This window comes from Brachionichthys hirsutus, chromosome 22 (genome assembly GCF_040956055.1).
Source record: "Brachionichthys hirsutus isolate HB-005 chromosome 22, CSIRO-AGI_Bhir_v1, whole genome shotgun sequence".
NCBI lineage: Eukaryota > Metazoa > Chordata > Actinopteri > Lophiiformes > Brachionichthyidae > Brachionichthys > Brachionichthys hirsutus.
Genome location: NC_090918.1, coordinates 3,917,131 through 3,936,502, shown reverse-complemented (window position 1 = coordinate 3,936,502; position 19,372 = coordinate 3,917,131). Strand labels below are relative to the sequence as shown.

Genomic DNA, 19,372 nt, shown 5'->3' with positions numbered 1-19,372 from the left:
GTCTCATTTCTAATCCTGCCCAACCTGGACACTCCCAAGGAGAACCTCAGCATCTTCATCTCCTCCACTTCTAGCTCCGCCTCCTGTCTTTTCCTCAGAGCCACTGTCTCTCAGCCGTCCATCATGGCTGGCCTCACCACTGTCTCTAAGCCGTCCATCATGACTGTCCTCACCACTGTCTCTAAGCCGTCCATCATGTCTGTCCTCACCACTGTCTTGTAGACCTTCCCCGTCTCTCCTATCACAGAGCACACCTGATACTTTCCTCCCCCCCGTTCCAGCCCGCCTGCACACGATTCTTCCAAGAACCTGCCGCACATAAATTTAAAATAAATTCAAGTTACAACAAAATTAGGAAAGCAATTTGGCATCTTTGATTCATCGTGTGGTGAAGCTCCTTCAGACATTCTAGGTCTGAACTGTACATTAAGAGAAAATATATAAATATGATCCCAATAAACGTTTTACATCCCAAAAGTGACTCGGTTGCTGGGGCTACAGAGAGGACACGTCCTTCCAGTCACCCGTAGCTCAGTAAATATCGTTCAATCAAGTGTCCAGCCAGTCAAAGGGGCGTTGTCGATGAACTCAGGTTGTTACAAACAGGTTTTACCCGATAGTGACAGCAGGAAGTTCCTAAACCACCTTCAGCTCACAATTCAACCCCAAAACGAAACATTGCGCTAACATACTTTGGATTTCATACGGCTAACGTGTTTAAAATAACCTTTCAGAAAAGCGAGGCAGAAAGGGGGCGTAACATTGGCACGTTAGCGGTCGGTGTCACTAAAGTTTAAACAAAGCGTTATGAGATGAAATATTAAATGGAGATGACAAAATCGATTGCTTTTGCGCGAGGAAGGTTTTGCATCCTGAATAAAGAACACAAAAGCAGCGAGATTTGGAAAAGGCCGCGGAGCGAAGCTTCAAACTGAAGCTCCCGTTTCTTCATGTGACGAATTCAGAGGACCGGTTCGGGATCAGAAGTTCAGTCCTGCGCGGTTCGTCATCAGGATCACGGGCCGACGCGCCGGCGTGATGACATCATGACCTGTGGGGGCGTGAGGAGAGCAGCAGAGGAGGCGTGTCCACGCCGGGTAGGGGCCCGTTCATCAGTGTGGGAAACTGGAATTAAAGATCAGGATTAGAGCTGCGATTTAACCCCTACCTCAAAGGAGGAAAGAAAAGGTCACCTTTACACACACGGCTAAATGAAGCTAATTCAAAATGAAAAATAGGATTTCAATTCAGAATTCTGACTATGTAAAATAAACATTTTAACAATTTCAATGCTGATTTTATACCACGCCGACAAATTGTTGAAGTCCAAATCTTAAGGGTACGCAGACTTGATGCTGCGATATTCGACATGCGCTTCTGTTGGTAAATCTTTCTTTCAGCAAGAAGGCACCGGGTTCGAATCCCATCTTTGACGAGTTTGTCTCCCCGTGTCCGTGTGGGTTTCCTCCTCCCGCCTCCAAAAACATGCAATTTAGGTAAATTGGTGACTCTAAATCGTCTGGAGTGTGTGCGTGAGTGTTTGTCTGTCTGTGTGTGTGTGTGTGACCCCGCCTCTCGCCCGGAGCAAGCTGGGATGGGATCCAGAAAGTCCCCGCAAAGCGGGAAAGCAGCTGGAGACGAGAAGTTTGTCTCATCTACGAGAGGACGGACGGAGCGCAGGAAGCCGCCCTGACTTCCTGTCTGCCGCTTACCTGCCTTCTTGCGTTTGATCAGATTCTTCCACAAGATGAGGATAATATATTGATTAATTTAAGAGTCCAACTAGGATGCTGATGATGTCTTACAGGACACGCCAATGCTGAGGCCAAGGCAAGTGTGTGTGTGTGTGCGTGTGTGTGTGTGGCAGAATCAGTGGGAGGTGTTCCTGACCAACCAGCCCTCCCCCCACCCCCCACCCCCCCTGAGCAAACAGGAAGTTGCCCCCTCTTCTTGTCCACGCCAGAACGGAAACATCTGCAGCTTATTTTGAAACCATGGCACACTGACTCACACACATGCCAACACACACACACACACACACACACACAACTATCGGGGTAAATCTGTTTCGTGAAATGGGGGAGTTTTTTTTTTTTTTTTTTTGCTGTGAATTAAGATTCGTAGACTGAGAAAGATTTCGCATCACAACCTCGAGTGAGTCGGGAGTTTTCCCTGAAAGGAGGGGACAGAAAATGAAGAGTCGGGACCGAGGTGTGAATCTATTGCACGAGTTTTCCTAACGCCCCACAGAACTCTGAAACAGCCCGAGCATTACCTGAAACAGGGGGGAATGGCTCTGCAGTTGGGCGGGGCTGAGGGGTCCCACAGGGCTGAGGCTGGACCAGAAATGGATATTGGAAAGAAGAGGACTGGGGGCGAGCAGCAGACCAGACGGAGTCTGCATAAAAAAAAAAAAACACACACGTCAGAGGGGAAGATGGAAACGATGGTGTTTATTCTGTGCACGGAGCGGCACAAAGTCTGCGGTGACGCCGCCGTATCGTTCAGAGCTCAGACAAGTCCGCCCTCTAGTGAACCCGAGTCTTCCAGACGGACGCCACGCGGGTCGGGAAGTCCACCTCATGCTCGATTCACGAGCTCCGGCTGCCTCCCGTCTCAGTCAGAAACCAGAAAGTCCACGTTTAAAACGACGTCGTGCTATTGGAGTTTCTGCTGGACGCCGGGTTCAAAATGCAGGAGTGACCCGCTTTGAATTCTGGGAGTGTTCCTTCCTAACATTCTGAAATGCGGGGTTCAGCGTGTGCTTTGACCGTCTGTCGCGTCCGGGCCGCTCAGCAGCCGCCCGAGCCTCGTCGGGCCGGCCCACTTTGGTCAGCGAGCGCTTCGGGAACATGTGGCTTCACTTACGAAGCTCCCCCCCCCCCGCCCTCGCCTCCTCCCATCTTTCCACACACCTCTTTCCATCTCCTCGCTGTCGACGAGTTTACACCCCCCCCCCCCCCCCCGAGAATACAAGTATCTGCCTGTCTTTTTTGTTGAAACGACGAGCCCTTGCAGAACGATGTGTCACTCCGGTCACGTGTTCTATGTCGTGTTTTACCTGGGCAGTGAAGAAGGTTGGGGTCAGGGACCCTGAAGGCAGCGCCGGGCTGTTGAGAGCAATGGAGACGAGGTCACTTCCTGTTAGGAGGAGGGAGGAGGAGGAGCTGGAGAGTTCCAAACCTTTCGGCTTTCTGCTTTTAAGAGGCACGCTATTGGCCAATCCCCTCCGCTCTGGCATCGTGCTGCTCCGTGATCTCACTCGCTCCCTCTGGCCCGATGACAGGTTTAGAGGCTGCGTGCTCGGCTCCAACTCACCGGTCTCTGCGCTGTAGCCCCGCCCCCGCCACACTGTGTGGGCGGGGCTTTGTGGCGGCGAAGAGGAGCAGGAGGAAGGCCGAGCCTGCTGAGGCGACGCTCTGGTCTCCGTCGAGGCCGGACGCGGGGTGGACGGTAGGGAACGATGGCTACGGTTGGTTATGAATCGGATGACAGACGAGCCGTCGTCACGGCGATTAGCTCTGGGCTGCGTCTTGATCGGCTGGCGTGGTTTCTAAAGATCGCTGCAGGGAGCTGACCGTGAAGGAGGAGCGCAAGCTCGACTGGAGGTATCGGTTCCCCCCACCCCCATCCTCGTCTTCGGGCTCTGACACCGCCCCCCCCCCACGTTCCTCACCGCTGCAGCCCAGTTCCACCGCCGCCGGGTCCATCTTCAGGATTTCCGGGAATGATACGAACTTGTAGACAAACTTCTGGCCAATCACCTTCTTGATGATATTCTGCAACGGAAACGAACCCGGTGTGTTAAATTAAATCGTGCACCTCGACCCCCCCCCCCGCCATTAGAACGACGGCGCATTTGACGCGTGCCCGCTCATACTTTGTCGTAGTAGTAGCGCAGGGCTCTGCTCAGCTTGTCGTAGTTCATGTTGGTCTTGTTCTTGCGCAGCCCCCAGAGCTTGGCCACGTCCTCGGACTTGAGCAGCTTGAACTCGCCATCGTTGGATGTCCAGCAGATGAGATGTTTGTGGCTTTGGTCGAGCAGCAGCTGCAGGAGGAACTGCCAGAGCGTGATGGAGCTCTCCATGACAGGAGGAGGCCGGAGACAAAGGCAATCTGGGGAGGGGGGATCACGGCTAGAGTCAGTCCAGTAACACGCAGAATAATAAGACAGAGGTCGGGGGGGGGGGGGGGGGGGTGTTCCTCCCACGGCGGTTTATGGAACGCCATCGGGTAGTATTTTCATAATCCTGCAGAAAAATGAAGGAAAATAAAATAATATGCAGCAGAGCTTTGGTGGTGGGAGGAGCTCAGGGGGGAACATGGGAACAACATGCAAGCCCCCCCCCTGGCCAGACGGCGCCTTGTTGTGAGGCAACAGCGCTACCCACTGCACCGCCCTGCTGCTGCTGACAGAACCAAAAGGAGAGCTTTCATTGTTCAGCAGCTTGTAAGAGAAACGTGAAGACAATGAAAAACGAATCGATAGATTATCGGTCTGAGCACCGTCCATGATGAAAGACAAATGAGACGCGTTTAAAGTTTGATTCCTTCTGCTCCGTGCCTTTACATTAACTGCCTCGTGTTTTGACAGAGACGAAATGAGAAGGAAGCGGTTGTTCCGTTTTTGGATGCTTCTGTTTCCATGGTGATGAAGCAGGATGTGGTCCGTGACCTTCCGCCAAAACAAGCAAGGTTCCGACCTGGAAACTACTGACTCTGTCTGGCCGTGCACCTGTCTGTTCTCTCTCTCTCTCTCTCTCTCTCCCCCCCCAAAAAGATCCACATCCTCCAGAGAAGGGAAGGTATATGTGGTGCAAACAATGACCCACCGCCATGGACACACGCACACAACCACATATCCTCGCTTCCGTTTTCCTGCATGGGTGTACGTGTCTTCCCATCTAAACGAGGACTTCCTGTGATTCAGCTTCACGTCTTCCTGGAGAAAGGAGTTCCCTCTCTGGGGGGAGGGGGGGGGGGGGGGGGGTCGGATGTCCTGTTACTGGGAACCATTGGAGACTCGAACACATTCACAGATCCACAGCAACATGCGAAGAATGCCTTTATGTCCTGATGTCAGACCCTGATTTAGGGTAAAACGCTCCTCCGGGTGTTTCCAGAATATTCTATGTTCGTTGGTCAGTCTCATTTAAGGAAGGCCATACATTCCTGACGCTTCGATTTGCTATTTCTGGAACATGGGTCCGAGGAAAGCGTCCTGTGAGAATAGCAAAAAGAGGCAGTGACGATGAGATATTAGTGTATTTGAGCCGGTTCTAGAAATGTTTGGAATTATAAACTTATGACCAAAATGGAGTTCCGTGCTATTAGTTCCAGTTTTAGGTATCGAGGTTCATTCTGACATGAAACTGTTTTCACTAGTTGGCTCAGGGTTTGGGATTCTCCGGACGTCGGGCTCCTTCCTTCCTTATCTGGAGGAAGGAAAGTCGGGAAGCGTTCCAGAAACACCTTGAAACATGGTCTTGGGTTCACTTTGGTCGTTACCCCCCCCCCGGCGGCCACTGAACTGGGGGCAATCACCGAGGAGACTGAGGATGGCGACGCTCAAAACCAAATGATGTGAAAGAACACAAGTAGCACTGCTATTGCTATAAAGAGATGAAGAGTCGTCCGGACCTCCAGGGGGGAGGATGGTTCTTGGCTTTAAACACATCCGTCTCTTGGGATGCGACCCGACGGCCCGCCTCTGACTCCAATTTACTTCAGACACTGAATATCTCCAATCCAATTATAAAATAAATACATTAGAGCTGCACATGTTTGAGCATCCCTTCACTGAGGGGAGTGTCTTATTTCTGGAACCATAATTGTGCCTATGTGTGGATGTACATGGAGAGGGAATGAGGGGGGGGGAGGGGGTTGGGTGAGCCGGAACTCAAATGGTTCTTTGTTTGGTACCGGTGACTCATTTTTAAGATGCTGCCCGCTGCCAACATCAATCCGGAAGCTCTTGGCTTCTCCTCCGCCGCGCCAGACAAACCAGAAAGTCCTCTCCTCGGAGCAGACGCGCTCAATGCGTCCTTTATCAAATGGAGCCGAACCAAATCGGACGAACTTTATTACTGCACGTCCCTGCGCCAAAGCAGAAACGGCTTTACTCGCCTTTACGCAAAGCTATGACGCGCTTTACGCACAGGCTTTGCGCTTTAGCTGCTTATAATATGATAGTAAACATTTCCGCAGATGCAACATCGCTTGATAAAAGTCCTCCTCTTTGTGCACGGACGCGTCTAGAGGCTTACAGAAGGACACTTACCCGTGCGCTCGCGTTCCGGCTGCCCTGCGTGGGTGTGCGTGTTTTCCTATTAAAGCGGTGTGTGTTGGTCGCGTCTGGGCTCCATCCTGCTGCTGCTGCTTCTGTCTGAGAGCAGAGCTGCTTGCTTTTCTCTCTCTCACCTCGGAGCAGGAAGTCGGGACGCGCAGACGGAGAACCGGCGCACTTCCCGAGGCGCAGTATTCCCGTCTGCGTAAACACGCATTCACGTTTACACCCTCTTACGCACGCACGCGCGCACACGCACACGCGCCATTTCCCATAAAAACACTCCCTTCTCAGACTCATGCGCCGCAATCACGCGCTCTCTCTCTCTCTCTCTCTCTCTCTCACACACACACACTATAATTCTTACGACAATTAGTGCTAAACTATAATGACGTCACCATCTCCCTACTGGATTCTTGTTCCTGGATGGATGGATGGATGGATAGCCATCTATCCATCCATCCATCCATCCAGGAACAACTATCATAGATAGATAGATAGATAGATAGATAAAGCCACAGTACCTTTACAGTAAATTAATTTGTACTTCAGACAGTTTACCGGGAGACTTTAATATATTGTTTAAACCTACTACAGTAAATCACACGCCACCAAATAAATGGAGGCAACTTTCTTTGGCATTTGGTAAAAAAATAAAAAAATCAACTGTCCAAAGAAACATTTTGACTACACCTTACAAAATCATGACAGCAGTGTGACACAATGAATGTTCACTAACATTTTGATTGCCCAGACAGAGTGAGACTTCTTACTTTTGTTCGCTCTCTGACCGAGTTTCCGGATCCCAGCGTCACCCAGCCTCCGTCTTTGAAATCTCAGCAGAGTGAGACTTCTTACTTTTGTTCGCTCTCTGACCCAGTTTCCGGATTCAGCGTCACCCAGCCTCCGTCTTTGAAACCTCAGCAGAGTGAGACTTCTTACTTTTGTTCGCTCTCTGACCGAGTTTCCGGATCCGGCGTCACCCATCATCCGTCTTTGAAACCTCAGCAGAGTGAGACGTCTTACTTTGGTTCGCTCTCTAGACCGAGTTTCCGGATCCGGCGTCACCCAGCCTCCGTCTTTGAAACCTCAGCAGAGTGAGACTTCTTACTTTTGTTCGCTCTCTGACCGAGTTTCCGGATCCGGCGTCACCCAGCCTCCGTCTTTGAAACCTCAGCAGAGTGAGACGTCTTACTTTTGTTCGCTCTCTGACCCAGTTTCCGGATCCGGCGTCACCCAGCCTCCGTCTTTGAAACCTCCACAGCGCCAAACTTGGGCTGCTTGACGGGACAATGAGTGCAGGGCCCGAAGAACCACAATGGAGACAAGTTCGTTCCGTTACCGGGATCGTGCCGCGGTCCAGACACGGACACCGAGCAGCAGCAATCAGAGAGCTGATTATTGTGTTCGGTGGCGGAAATGAAGGCATAGCGGAATCTCTCCATGTCTACAACACTGGTAAGCTAACGCTAGCTGGACGCTAATTAGCATGTTAGCGGCTAATGTTTTTAGCCAACAAGCGTACATTTAGCCTTTGTTTTTCTAGTTAAGGTGCTCTTGATGATTTTATAATCATTCTGGTTGTTGCTCTATGGGTGCGCTTTGATTTATGTCCTATCTTTAGCTATACGTGTTAGCTCGCTAGCTAGCTAGGTTCGCCCACTGTTTTGTTGATGTTGTGACGCTGGATAGATTTGACCTTAATCGAAAATGACTAAACGCAGACTCGTGGAGCGTGATGTCATTTGTTATGTATGGCATATATATATATATATATATATGTAGCTATTAACGTAATCTATTTAGTGTTTATTGATGACGTGTTGAGAGGATGTTATTGTTTAGGTATGGTAGCATCAACACAGAGTGTATTTGATTGTTATCACTAAACCACACTCCCTCCAGTCTCCAAGCAGTGGTTTCTGCCTGCGGTGAGGGGCGACATCCCCCCCGGCTGTGCTGCTCATGGCTTTGTCTGTGAAGGAACACGCATCCTGGTCTTCGGGGGCATGGTGGAGTTCGGTAAATACAGCAACAACCTCTACGAACTTCAGGTAATGCGGATATAACTGGTTTGTTCTACGGCGTTTCGCTGTCCTGATGAATTGTGAGTCTCGACTTTGCCCCCCCCCCCTCCCCCCGTTCGGCTCAGGCTAATCGCTGGCTGTGGAAGAAGCTGAAGCCCCGAGGACCCCGGAACGGCGCGCCACCCTGTCCCCGGATTGCACACAGCTTCACTCTCGTGGGTAACAAATGTTACCTGTTTGGAGGGCTGGCAAATGATAGTGAAGATCCGAATGGCAACGTACCAAGGTGCTGCAGAAAGACACGGAAGCTCCACATTCTGCCGTTTAGCAGTAGCTGCACACGTAGGGCGATAACCACGAGGGTCGGTCACGTGTGGATTTATTTACTTCAATAAAATTAGAGTTAACACAATAATAACATTTCAATGCATTGAATTCATCCGTCAGCTCCGTCCTGAACCGAGACCTTTTTACTATTTCACATGTAAAGTAGGAAGTAATTTTCCGAAAGGACACGAATGTAGGAAATTAGGGGTGTTAAATAATACTCGTGAAATCGTTTATGTTCTAGAAGTTTTCATTTTTTCCTGCTTTACAACGTATCTTTAACGGTCAGTGAGAGGTGCTCCAAGAAAGTGATTCGTGAGGTGCGATGTGAACGGAGGACAAAAAAATATTCAAAGAACAACAGCCGTGACTCTCAGGCAGAGTATTCGAAGCTAGTACCGTCCACTGAGCCTGAACCTGAAGACATTTCGGTCGTAGCTGTTGTATAATTGCTCGTGCGTTTTTCCCGTCCCAGGTGCATGGGCGACCTCTACGAACTGGAGCTGCAGTCGGCGTCGGGGGTGAGAAGCTGGCGCGTCCCGGAGACGAAGGGCGGCGGCCCGTCGGCACGCGAGTCCCACTCCTCGATCGCCTACACCGGCCCCGGTTCTCCGAAGCTCTACATCTTCGGAGGGATGCAAGGATGCCGGCTAAATGACCTCTGGCAGCTTGATCTAGGTTTAAATAATAATGATCATTCATTCATTTATAATCTCCCTTCAAAACACATTTGTGTTTTTTTTTTGTACTGCTTTGAACTAAGTACAAACCCAGAATTAGCTTTTTTTTTTTTTTTTTTTACTGCCGTTTACTTTACTTCAGACACAATGGTTTGGTCGACGCCTCAAACCAGGGGGACGACTCCACTTCCCAGAAGCCTTCACTCTTCCAGCGTCATTGGAAACAAGTAAGCCACCCTTCGCCGTCCCTCCGGCCGTATCCTGTTCCACCCGACCGGACTGAGCCGCTCTGCCTGCAGGATGTACGTTTTTGGCGGCTGGATCCCCGACCCAGAATCGGACGAGAACAATTCCAGAGGAACCGAATGGATCTGCACGAATTCTTTAAGTGTGCTAAACTTGGGTCAGTACATTCCCCTACGAGCGTCGCTGCTCTCCTCTAGGGGGAGCTTTAAAGCCTTAATGCACCGTCCTGCTTTGGTTTCTCAGACACGCTGAGTTGGGAGAACCCGAACCGGAACCCGGAGCGACGCGCCGACGTGGAGAGCGACGACCCAAACGCCCGCTGGCCCAGAGCCCGAGCCGGCCACTGCGCCGCCGCCGTCGGCTCCAGGCTCTACGTCTGGAGCGGCCGCGATGGATACCGGAAGTGCTGGAACTACCAGGTCTGCTGCAGCGACCTCTGGTACCTGGAGACAGGTGAGAGCTGAGGAGGCGGGGCTTCAAGGGAGGCTAAATGGAGTCCCTCACCGTCCCGATCTCTCGTCAGATCGCCCGGCGTGCCCCGAGGGAGTGCTGCTCATCAAATCCACGGTCGGCATGCTCCACGTGGCGTGGCGCCCCCTGGCGGCAGCAAACTGCTACATCCTGCAGATCCAGCCTCGGAGCATCGGCGTCCATCTCAGTGGACCAGGTGGGCTGCAAGAAGGGGCGGACGCAGACCCGACCAGTAAGGAGTGGACTCAGAATCAGATATGTGTCCACTCCCACCAGCCTCAACCCGAAGGCAACACAAATTCAGCTCGGGTAAGGCTCGACTCGGTGACAAGTCGTTTTTATGTGTGCGTTTATGACTTTGATTTTCCTCCTGAATCGCAGAGTGTTTCAGCACAGCAGGAATCTGCAGTAAAGTTTTCCAACGGCTCGGCGGAGTCCAGAGCTCAAGGTGAGACCGGGAGGGGGGGGGGCGCTCTGCAGCAGGCGGCGCACGCTGCTCTTTTGTGCTTCTGCACATTTAACCGTTAAAGGCCGACCCGTCAAACGGATGTTCCAGCGTAGCCGTTTCGTCCGCTCTCATCCCGCCGGCTGGTTGATTCCAGGTGCCGGATCAGCCGAGACCGGCGGCTCAGCGCAGCAGCAGCAGAGAGGAGAAGACCAAATGCCAAGTATCCCAGCGGGGTCTCAGGAGGGACATCCTGTCCCTGCTAACAGGAGGACGGATCAGGTCTGGCGTTTCTCCCGTTGGGGATTTCTTTCTCTTAAACGAACGCGAGTCTCTAAAACGCTCCCTCCGCGTCCAGGAGGACCCGGACGAGGCGCCGTGGTTCGATGTCGGTGTTTTCAAAACGCTCTTCTCGGAGGTCAGCCACTACTTTCTTCCTGCTGACGGTGAACCCTCCGGCGGTCGCCCCCCAAATACGAAAGAGGTGCCAGAAAACGAGCTGCTCGGGGGGGGGTGTCCGGTTGTTTCTGCCTGAGCTGTTTGGAGCTACAACATTGTCCATCCTTTACTGTCCTGCTCCAGAGGAACCCCCCCGGGCTTCAGGACTACCAGGGCAGGGAGAAGCTGGCGCTGGTCCCGGGTCAGACCTACAGGTTCAGAGTCGCAGGCATCAACTGCTTCGGAAAGGGAGACTTCAGCCCAGTGAGCGAGTTCAAAACCTGCCAGCCCGGGTTCCCGGGGGCGCCCGCCGCTGTGAAAATCTCCAAGGTGACGAAGAACACGACTACAGAGCGATGGAGGGAACGCGGTTTTCAGGCTGAGCCGTCGTGTTCGTCGTGTTTTGATTCATTTGATTTTTGTGCAGGCCAACGATTCGGTCCACATCACCTGGGAGGCCCCCTCCTCTCCATCGGGCCGCATCTTGGAGTATTCCGTGTACATGGCGGTGAGGAAGAGCCGCTCCAGCAGCTCGGAGGGTCCAGGCCAGATGGCGTTCATCATGTTGTACCGCGGCACTAAGACCTCCTGCTCAGTCGGCTCCTCCCTCATGGACAACGCCCACATCGACAGCTCCGCCTCCAACCGGCCGGCCGTTGTCTTCCGTATAGCCGCCAAGAATGAGCAGGGGTACGGCCCGGCGACGCAGATCCGCTGGATTCAAGGTAGCGGAGCTTAAAAGCGCTTCGGTTTGAACGCTCCGATAAAGATGTTTACCGTGACCACGCCCGCAGAGAGCTGCTGCTTTTCACCTGTCGAGTAGATCAAAGCCGCCCTTCCCGACGAGATCAGAACGCTTTAGAACGCTTTAGAACAGCTCGGACTATCGGTCGAGTTCCAACAAACCATTTTGTCTGTTTTTAGATCCCAGTCAGTTCCGAGCGTTGGACCAGAGTGGCGAAGGGGACCAGGACGCTGCTGACAGGTAACCATGGCGACGCGTCTGGGCCGGTTCACTTCTTGATTCTGAATCTTTAATTCCATTTAAAAACAATGTCTTGCAGTTCCAGCTGAAAATCGGGGGCGCCATGTTCTGGAAGAGGAAGTCAGCAGCCAACCGGATGTTGCATATTGTAGATAGTTCTGTTAATTTATTTTATGTTTTAATCTTTCATAATTCCCTTGTTACAAAGACGTTTTTATAGTAACTTTCTAGTTTCCGTTCTAATGTTCTGCTTCGTAGCACGAAGTCGACCTGGAGTTGGAATCCGGATTTTAAAGGTTCCTGATTGAGAGGGAACGTTTGTCTGCTTTTAGTCTCATTCCGTGAAATGTTGCAGGTAAAGTTACCGGATGATTCGATGTGATATTTAACAAACGGGGCAACTTTCTGCTTCACATTTGGCTTTTAATTCGGTTATATTTTATTATTAATGCACCATGACATCAGTGTAAACAAGTAAAACGTTCATTTAAACACAACAAAGCGGGGAGTCTGTGCAGAATGTAAAACACAGTAAACGGAACTGAATATCTGAAGGTCCCTTGGACATTTCTGATAGTAAATATATTTCTGAATATTGATTAAACAGACTTGTGTCCCTCTGACGGCGGGGTGTTTTCCATTTCTTCAGCCTCATCTACTTTGCGGGTCACGGATCTGTTTGCGCGAAAGGCTGAGTACACCCCGGATGAGGCGCCAGCTCAGGGCGGTGCCACACAAAAGAGAAAAGCCTACACATGCTCAAATCTATTATCTAAATGTTGACGATGAGATCCTCATCTCCGATAAAAGAACAAAACGCTGTCAGGAGCGGGTCGGGTCAGAATAAATGTGGGCCGAAGCTTTTGTTGCACAAACGGACCGACAGTCTAGGAAACAAAAATTCACAGCAACAGAAATACACCAATAAATACGGCTCGTTTGTTTTTCAGCTCTTTAAAAAAATAAATAAAATCCCTGCTGGTGTCCTAGATCGTATTAAACAGGATGGAGGGTCAGAGGTCGGGTTTGGGGTCGTCGTCCCTCCGCATCGCTGACCCCAGCTCGTCCAGCTGCAGCCGCTGCGTTCTTTCCAGGTCCTTCAGCCGCTGGCGGAGCAGAGACAGCTGCTCCTGCAGGACGCAGCGGAACGGAATCAGTGCTGCGGCTGCAATGCATTCTGGTCTATGATGACATTTCTCTATTTAACAATTTACGCAACATTAACGAGCAGGGTCGTAGGCGGGACTTACTGGACCTGTACGCGGCCCCTCAGAACCCAGGAGGGAGAACGGCATTTGTGAGGCGGTCACGAAGTCCGGGCCGGCGCCGTCGGAACCGCCAAACAGGAGGCGTTGGAAGTCGTACAGGCGGCGCTGCTGTTCTTTCAACTGTCTGCGCAGCTTAGCATTTTCCTCCGAGAAGGACGACTGCCTGGACAGAGAACGCGATAACTCTCCGATCGATTTGAGATTCTGACGACGCGTGGAGCGAAGTCGCTAAAACGCCGCTCCTCGGTTGGGCGGAAGGTAAGCGGTGTTTGCGTTCATTCATAAAACTAGAGATCTGAACTTTACTTCTTGGCTAACGCGACCTCCAGTTTCAGCTCCTCGGTCTTGGCCTCCAGCAGCTCGCTTTTATTCTGGAGCTTCCTTTCCTTGTTCTCGGTCAGCGTTTTCCTCTGCGCGACACGCATCAGAGGAAGAAGCCGTTCAAACTCAAAATAAGGAGAAGCACGGAACAGAAGGACACGAGAACACGAGCAGAAGGAGCCGCCGCACCTTCTTCTGGGCCTCCGCCGCCCTCTTCAGCTTGTCCTTCAGGTCGCAGTACTTCTGCTGCAGCTTCGCGCAGCGCTCCTCCAGCCTGAAGCCGGAATAACACGGAGCGGAGTGAGGAGAAGCGACCCGAGCCGTTCCGCGTTGCGGCTGGTTGAGGAACTGAAGACGAACGTACCGCCCTTCCTCGGCTCTGGCTGTCCTCAGCTCGTCCCCGACTCGGCCCAGCGTCTCCCTGAAGTCGCTTTCGGATTGAGCGTGTCTCTCCAGCTGGACGCGAAGCTCCAGGTTTTGCTGTCGGTCAAACTAAAGTCAGGAATTAATTTGAACTATTAGGTAGATGAAGTACTTGAAACGCTTTGCACACATTCTGCATTGAATCAAGCCAACTGGACTTGTAGGAAAATACTCGTAAATGTTTCGCCTCTCATCCAACTGAAGAAAGGTCTGCAGTTGTTTTCTTACGAGGACGGAGGCAAGTTTAGCTGGACAGGAAGCTGTGATTAACCCTCGATCCACCGGCGCTGCCGTCGTCTGTTCCCGGCGTGACGGTAATAAAGCACCGCCGTCACCGCGAACCGGTGCTTTGACCAGCAGGTGGTGCTGCGCCCTCACCGTCCGTCGGTAAAGCGTGGAAACACAGAAAGGCTTTCTCCGTCGGAGGCTTACCTGCTGCAGACCAGAGAGCTCCGCTCTCCGCTGCTCCGCCTCCTCACACTGGTGGAGTTTGGTTCTGTGAGGATGCAGAACAGAGCATCAGAGAGGAGGTCACATAAAGCTCCGGCACTCGATCCAACATCGATCCAACAGACGACTGGACCGAGCAGCCCATCATCTAACGACCCTTTCATTTACAGGCATTCATTTCAGCCAATAAGACGAGGTCTCCAGACGCCCCTGGAGCTACATCACCAATAGGAGACACCGATGACGGTTGTTTCCTTTATGTTAGCGTGTTTACATGTAACCGCCTGATTCAGTTGCGTCGCCGTAGAAACCCTCACACCCGCTCAGCGACTCGCCTCAGACTCTGGAGCTCCCTGCGAGCCGCTTCCTCTCCCAGCTGGCCGCTGTGAAGACGCTCCTCCCACGCCGCCTTCTCGGCGAGGTCTGCGGCGTCCTGCGACGCTTTCTTCCTCTCCAGAGCGGCGAGACGGTCGGCCAGCGCTAACCTTACGACACAAACGAGGTCCGCAGTCTGGGAGGAACCGCACCGACCCGGAGGAGAGGGACAGGAACTCACTTTTCTTCCTGCAAGGCCGTAGATTTACGCGACTCCTCCTCGCGGGTCGACTGGACCTTCCGCACCAACTCCCGCTCCTTCTCAAGCAGAACTCCTTTGTGTTGCTCGGCTGCCGCCTGCAGCATCTCGACGTCGACCTGGAGACCTGCGGCACAGGAAGGGGCAAACATCCTCACGGCAGCTGATTCCAGATCAGTTTCAGTCGACACCATCTCTGACACCGAGTTTATTCCACTTCAGTCTTTCTGATCCCAGCCAATGGCGTTCCCCCGTCCTGTTTCCACCTCATCATCCCCCTCTGCCCGTTTTAAAACCATTAAAACTGATGTTGAGGGTGGGGGGGGGGAATCAGTGGAAGACTAGGACCGAGTACAGCGAGTACAAATTTGTGTGTCGCTCATACCATCGATCTGCCCCTGGAGGGCGTCCTTCTCCCTCTCCAACTCCCCCTTTGATCGGGTGCACTCCAGCTTCATGTTGGACACCTCCAGCTTGTGGGAATGTTCCAGGCTTTCAATCTACGAACCAGAAGAACTCAAAGATGAGGCGAGACCCAGCTGGAATTTACGGCCTGGTGGTGGCTCCGCCTCCCCGGACAGGACGTTCACCGTTTCTCCTCAGACGCGGAAACCCACAAACGGCATGGAGGGCAGCGAGCGGCGTACCTGGAGGGCGAGGGAGCCGCCGTCTCTCTCGGCCTTGTGAAGCTGTTCCTCCAGCCGCCCGTTTTGCTCGTGGCTCTCCCGAAGCTCCAGCTCCAGCCGCTCCAGCTGCTGCCGCACCGACCGGTTCTCCACCTGCCGCGCCGGCGGTTAGCTTGGGCTCCTTTCTAACCGGTAGCACGATTGCAGGGCGGTTGAACTCTCACCTCCGCCGACTCCAGAGCAGCCTGAGACTCGGCCTGCTGCCTGCTCTGGCTGCGTTGGACGCTCTCGGCCTGTTGGGCCAGGTCCTCCTTCTGGGCGCGGAGTTCAGCCGCCTCTGCCTCAAAGCCCTTGAGCTTCACACACAGCTGGACTTTCTCCTTCTGCAGCGCCTCCACGCGCTTTGCCTCACGCGAAGGATCCGACCGCTGATAACGGGCCGCCAGGTCCTTCCCCTCATTCACCAGACGGGAGATCTGACGACAACGGGGACGCCATTCAAGCGCTCCGAAGCGAACGACACGCAGACCATAATAAGCAGCCCACCTCGGCTTCGTGGAGGACGGTCTCCTCCTCCAGCACGCGGGCGTGTTCGGCCCTCTGGTGGTCCAACTGCGTCGTGAGAATGGTGAAGTCGTACCGCAGCTTGTTGTACTCACACCTGTACCTCTCGGCCTCCTGAGAAGCACGAGCAAGGGGGCGGGGCTCAATCAAAGCTGACTTTTAGGAAGATGACATTCACTACAACATCCACGTACGCTAACAGCAACATATTAGCGACTAGGAGAAGAAATAAATGAATGAATGACTGACCTCCTCCAGCACGCCGAACCGCTCTCTAACCGGAGCCTCCATTTCCTGCTGAATCTGAACTCTGAGTAACTCCAGCCGCTGAGGCGTCATCACCTGCTCGACCCACAAACAAACAAACAAACAAACAGACGTGCAGCCGTAGCGGACGGCGGGTCGCTTGCCGGGTTCTACCTGTCGCCGAAGCTCCTCCATCTTTGCGTGTTTGTCCTGCAGCTCCCTTTGCAGCTCGGCCAGGTGCAGCTTCAGTTTCTCCTGTTCAGCTTCACCGTCCCGCAGCAGGTGCTTCAGTTCTCCCTGAGACCGACTGTATGCGTCCTCCAATCTACAAAAACAAAAACAGTAAGGACAGCTGGGTTAGGGTCAGATCCCAACAGATTAGTGGCTCAACATGATCATATATCACATATTTCTTCAGGGTTTCTGAATCGTTTATACACAATGAAACGGACTCTTGCTGGAGCCCTCGTTCAGCCCCTCTTTGACTCTGCTAGCACCTCCTGGTATTCCAACATCAAAATGTTCCTGAAAACCAGGCTCCAAACCTCCCAAAACAAACTGATTCAGCTACTCCTCAATCTGGGGCCCATGACCCACCTTCTTCCTGGACATTTTGCTAGCCTAAAATGGCTCAGGGTTAAACAACTCAAAATGGGATTGGCTTTTAAAATAGTCAACGCAGCTCTGCCCTCAGTCCCCTCAATCCCTGCATACCTGACGGAACACCTCCACAGATTTAGTGACACCCACAGCCACAACACTAGAGGGAGCTCAAACAACAGCCTGGTTACCCCCTCCTATAGGACTAACATGGGTAAATCATCTTTCTACAATACGGCCACCCAAGGGTGGAACGGATTGACTCCTGCCCTCAAAACATGCACCTCTTTGGCCTCCTTCAAAACGGCCCTAAAAATACACCTTTCAGGGAGACAGAAACGGAGACAGTCATCACGACTCTCTCCGGATCAACCCCCCCCCCCCCCCCCTTCTTTTTGTCCACCTACGTTGCACGTATTAAGTGTCTATGTAATTAATTTATTGTAATTTATTGTAATTTATTGTCATTCATTGTCATTTTGCATCTGTGGTGTGATTTATTTTAAATGTATTAGTATTTTTATTTTTCTAATATTATTTTGCATCAATTGAGTAACTGAATATTGGTTTTATTTTTATTTGTATTGTTAAATGTCGATGATTTTACTACGAAGGACTTTCAACGGAAACAAGACCGCAAGGGCTTTTCTGAAATGCTCCTCTTAGACAGGATGTTTGACTGTATTTGTACTGTAATACATGCTACTGTATGACTGTACTTGTACCCTAACATTCTATCTAATAAATATATTCATCATCATCATCAAACAAAAGGATAAGAAGCTTTACCTGGTGTATTTAGTCTTAAGTGTCTTATAGTTGGTCTTGTGGTTTTCACAATTAATCCTCTCGTTGATCAGCAGTTTCTGCAGCTCCGTCTGCGAGCCCAGACTGGCCCCCAGCCCTGCCGTCCCCGGCTCCGGGTTCATGGTGAACGAGGTCATCTCACTGTTAGAGGCGAGCAGCAGAGACAAAAGGAAATAAAGACAGCGTGGAGAGACACGGCTGTGTCCTCTAAAGGGATGTTAGCGAGCCTCGGCTCTCTCCAAATGAAGTGTGGAGCTAAATCAGTCCTGGCGCTGTTGTCCCCGTTGCCATGGAGGCTTTGAGACGCGTCCCCCTCGCTGCTTGTTAACATCACAACCTCTCAGCAGTCAAACCGAGGCTTTAAATCAGTGTCAAGTGATTAGCTAGCTAGCTAGCCCCTCCCCCTGGAGCAGCAGCAGAATGATGATGATGATGATTAATATATTTATTAGATAGAATGTTAGAGCAGTACAAGTACAGTCAAACAGTAGTATTTATTATCTGCTACTGGCCTTTCCTCGTGGAAGTTTTAAATCCAGTGTCGCTCAAATTGTATAAACACAGCGATTAGCTTCTCTATGTCATCAAAGTACAGCGGTTAGCAATATGCTAACGAAGCAACGAAATGCATTAGCGTGAAGACTAAATAATCAACGACTTGGGAAAAAATAATTCACTAACTGCAAGGAAATAAAGACCCACTACTATGCAAAAACTACGAGCTATTTAATGTTAAGCTAGAAGGCTACGTGCACGCTAAGGCTAACGTTAGCAACATTGCAGCTGTTCACTGTTTGGTTATGTCGGCGTAACTTAAATGATCTTACTAACACTGGAGTTCTTACGGAACACAGCGACGCTGTCTCTACACAATATATAATGATAATAATATAATATAATTACCTCTGGTTTGTACCATGAAAACGGGTTTTTCCACCCCCAAATTAATTTGTTTGCTAAAAAGTCATTTTCGCAACTAATACATTTGAACTTCTTCTTCTTCTTTTTCTCCGGTTGGCTGCCGCCCCCTCCTGGCCCGGAGTGTGGATTGCACTATAGATCTACTGGACTGGAGCCACAGCAGACTCAGTGGAGACTGCTGCGCGAGGCGGGGCACACCCTGGACAAGTCGCCAGTTCAATGCAGGGCCACACATAGGACTGCGCTATCCATTGCGCCACCATGCTGCCCAGATTCACAATCTTGTGATTCCGAAACACAAAACAAATACAACCTCTATAATTTAATGAATTTCAACAAATCATCTTGTTTTCTCGTGTTTTACACCCATCTTTGTGCAACCATTGATGTGCATCGGGGTTTTTTTCATGTCTTTTTTCTTCTTTTGTTCAACACACAGAGCACAGAGAAAGGATATAAACAACACAAACAAACTCCTTATTTCCATTAACAAAAAAGCAGCAAATATTATATAATAAATGGTAGGCTATAACTTACTATATAAATAAAAGACAAGTTTCAATTCCTTGATAAAAAATATACTTACCAATAAGAAACATTCATTCATTTTCTTCCGCTTTTCATTTTAGCAGGTTACGGGATTTGCTGGATCTTATCCCAGCTTGCT

The 19,372-nt window shown here is 51.2% G+C and overlaps 3 protein-coding genes across 3 annotated transcripts; 1 reads left to right on the top strand and 2 right to left on the bottom strand.

The window, feature by feature from the left end:
- Positions 1-1,044: 1,044 nt before the first annotated feature.
- On the bottom strand, positions 1,045-4,087 carry elk3 (ETS transcription factor ELK3). The gene is given in 5 exon segments (XM_068755295.1): positions 1,045-1,125; positions 2,276-2,398; positions 3,062-3,550; positions 3,552-3,779; positions 3,881-4,087. Coding segments are annotated over 5 exon segments (1,128 nt in total).
- Positions 4,088-7,578: 3,491 nt separating this feature from the next.
- Positions 7,579-12,114, top strand: hcfc2 (host cell factor C2). Its single transcript, XM_068755156.1, has 14 exons — positions 7,579-7,744; positions 8,192-8,340; positions 8,439-8,599; positions 9,116-9,318; positions 9,463-9,547; positions 9,620-9,723; positions 9,810-10,019; positions 10,090-10,361; positions 10,419-10,485; positions 10,752-10,966; positions 11,065-11,250; positions 11,348-11,645; positions 11,845-11,905; positions 11,985-12,114. Exons 1-14 carry the CDS (start codon positions 7,579-7,581, stop codon positions 11,992-11,994), a joined length of 2,187 nt encoding a protein of 728 aa, XP_068611257.1. The 3' UTR covers positions 11,995-12,114.
- A 791-nt stretch (positions 12,115-12,905) lies between these two features.
- cep83 (centrosomal protein 83) lies at positions 12,906-18,791 on the bottom strand. Its single transcript, XM_068755157.1, has 15 exons — positions 18,688-18,791; positions 17,767-17,925; positions 16,552-16,702; positions 16,381-16,473; positions 16,114-16,245; positions 15,792-16,043; positions 15,589-15,720; positions 15,327-15,441; positions 14,924-15,068; positions 14,703-14,852; positions 14,350-14,413; positions 13,684-13,974; positions 13,480-13,583; positions 13,156-13,336; positions 12,906-13,035 (listed from the first exon to the last, which is right to left on the bottom strand). Exons 2-15 carry the CDS (start codon positions 17,919-17,921, stop codon positions 12,919-12,921), a joined length of 2,082 nt encoding a protein of 693 aa, XP_068611258.1. The 5' UTR covers positions 17,922-17,925; positions 18,688-18,791; the 3' UTR covers positions 12,906-12,918.
- Between the last annotated feature and the right edge of the window lie 581 nt (positions 18,792-19,372).

Bases quoted from the DNA above. Each gene is read 5' to 3' on its own strand.
- hcfc2 (XM_068755156.1), top strand. From the start codon at position 7,579: ATGAGTGCAGGGCCCGAAGAACCACAATGGAGACAAGTTCGTTCCGTT. The intron at 7,745-8,191 runs GTAAGCTAACGC...CACTCCCTCCAG, and splicing joins TCTCCATGTCTACAACACTG to TCTCCAAGCAGTGGTTTCTG. The intron at 8,600-9,115 runs GTGCTGCAGAAA...TTCCCGTCCCAG, and splicing joins CCGAATGGCAACGTACCAAG to GTGCATGGGCGACCTCTACG.
- cep83 (XM_068755157.1), bottom strand. From the start codon at position 17,921: ATGACCTCGTTCACCATGAACCCGGAGCCGGGGACGGCAGGGCTGGGG. The intron at 16,703-17,766 runs GTAAAGCTTCTT...TTGTTTTTGTAG, and splicing joins CTTAAGACTAAATACACCAG to ATTGGAGGACGCATACAGTC. The intron at 13,337-13,479 runs GTAAAGTTCAGA...TTCTCTGTCCAG, and splicing joins GAGGTCGCGTTAGCCAAGAA to GCAGTCGTCCTTCTCGGAGG.